At 47.6% G+C, this 1520-nt stretch overlaps 1 protein-coding gene across 1 annotated transcript; it reads left to right on the top strand.

Moving 5' to 3' along the window:
• The first annotated feature begins 396 nt into the window (after positions 1-396).
• LOC123141731 (nuclear transcription factor Y subunit B-1-like) lies at positions 397-1145 on the top strand. Its single transcript, XM_044560809.1, has 2 exons — positions 397-479; positions 571-1145. The coding sequence occupies exons 1-2, from the start codon at positions 455-457 to the stop codon at positions 873-875; spliced, it is 330 nt and encodes a 109-aa protein (XP_044416744.1). The 5' UTR covers positions 397-454; the 3' UTR covers positions 876-1145.
• Positions 1146-1520: the final 375 nt, after the last annotated feature.

Below are 1520 nucleotides of genomic sequence, written 5' to 3'. Positions count from 1 at the left end.
TGATCTCCTTAATTTCTACATACAACTTATTAAAGATTGGATAATTAAAGAGAAGAGAGATAGTGGTTTGCATCTTCCTAATGCATTTTTCACTCTATACTTCATAATTTGTTCTAGTAAAAAAAATATGTACATTTATTCGTGGAGGGAGGGAGCAGGTGAGAAGCGAACAAAGGAGCACACCGGTGCGAGGGTATCGACTTTAAAGCCGGCCCCTGCCCTGCCCCGTAACGCATGCATGGCTCGCGGGAACTGCAATGTGGCAGCCTCACCTCGTTCTCTGCGCGACACGGCGGTACCATGCACCTTGGCATGGCACCGTGGACGTGCGTCCAGACTGGCGCAGCCCAGCCCGCGGACACCTATAAATGGGTGCCCAGGCCACAAGCCGCTCTCATCACAAGTTCACAACGCACACACTGAGTAAGTGTGTAAGTAAGTGACAGATTGAACAATGGGAGGGCGCGGCAAGAAGCGTGGTATGGAACAGGGAGTGCTCCCCGAGATTACGCATAGTTTTACTAGTAGTTGTTCATGGCGGTTCTGATTTGTTTCTGGTTTTGGTTTCAGGTGGTGCGAAGGGGGCCGGCCGTGAGGGCAACGGGGAGAAGCCGGCGTCGGACGGGAGCAGCGCGGTGCCGACGGCCAACGTCGTGCCCGTGACAAGGCGGGTGCAGCCGTCGAACGTCAAGATCGCCGAGTCCGCGAAGCAGCTCACCCACGACTGCGCGGCCGAGTTCGTTTTCAGCCGCAGGGCGCGCCCTCCTGCGCGGCCGGCGATGACGGCGGCCGTGTCGCCTGGCGCACCAGTGTTCACCGACGAGGAGCTGGAGTTCCTCCAGTCGGTAATTCCTCCGCCGCCGGGCGGATATTAGCGGTGCGGCGGGCAAGCTGGTCGGCCACAGGCGCAGGCGCTACCACCTGCGGGGCATGGCTATAAATGTTGTGTTGTTTTGCTTGAAGAAAAATCCCGATGTATCCAATAAGACAATAATACATACATCGGTCCCAAATTACTTGTCTTAAATTTTTCTAGATACGGATGTATCGAACATTAAAACATGTCTATATATATCCGTATCTAGATAAATGTAAGACAACTAATTTAGGACGAAGTGAGGGAGTACTAATGACATATTCAGAACTGTCTTTGTGTGAATGTCTTCGGATAGGAACTAGAAACAGAGCAAAAACAAATTAAAAATATGCTTAAGTTCCAAAACTCCTGAAAAATAGAGTATATTTGGGAGGTCACGTTCAACAAAAATGCAAAATTTGAAGTTCAAATTAAAATTCATTTGCAAGGTATAAAGAAACAAATCCAAGAAACGAATAGCGACAAACGGTGCATCACTATTTCTGTATATTTTTTCCTTACCTTCCAAATGAATTTGTGTCTGAACCTCAATTTAACCAATTTAAGAACATGATATCTCCACTATATCGTATTTTCTGAGAGATTTAAGAAAACGTGGTATGTTTGAAGTTTTCATTGCAACTGATTTCAACAAGATACTTTC

The sequence above is a fragment of the Triticum aestivum genome, chromosome 6D, assembly GCF_018294505.1.
Source record: "Triticum aestivum cultivar Chinese Spring chromosome 6D, IWGSC CS RefSeq v2.1, whole genome shotgun sequence".
NCBI classification, from domain to species: Eukaryota; Viridiplantae; Streptophyta; class Magnoliopsida; order Poales; family Poaceae; genus Triticum; species Triticum aestivum.
Note: the sequence above shows the minus strand (reverse complement) of the source record. Positions and strands in the feature narration are given on the sequence as shown.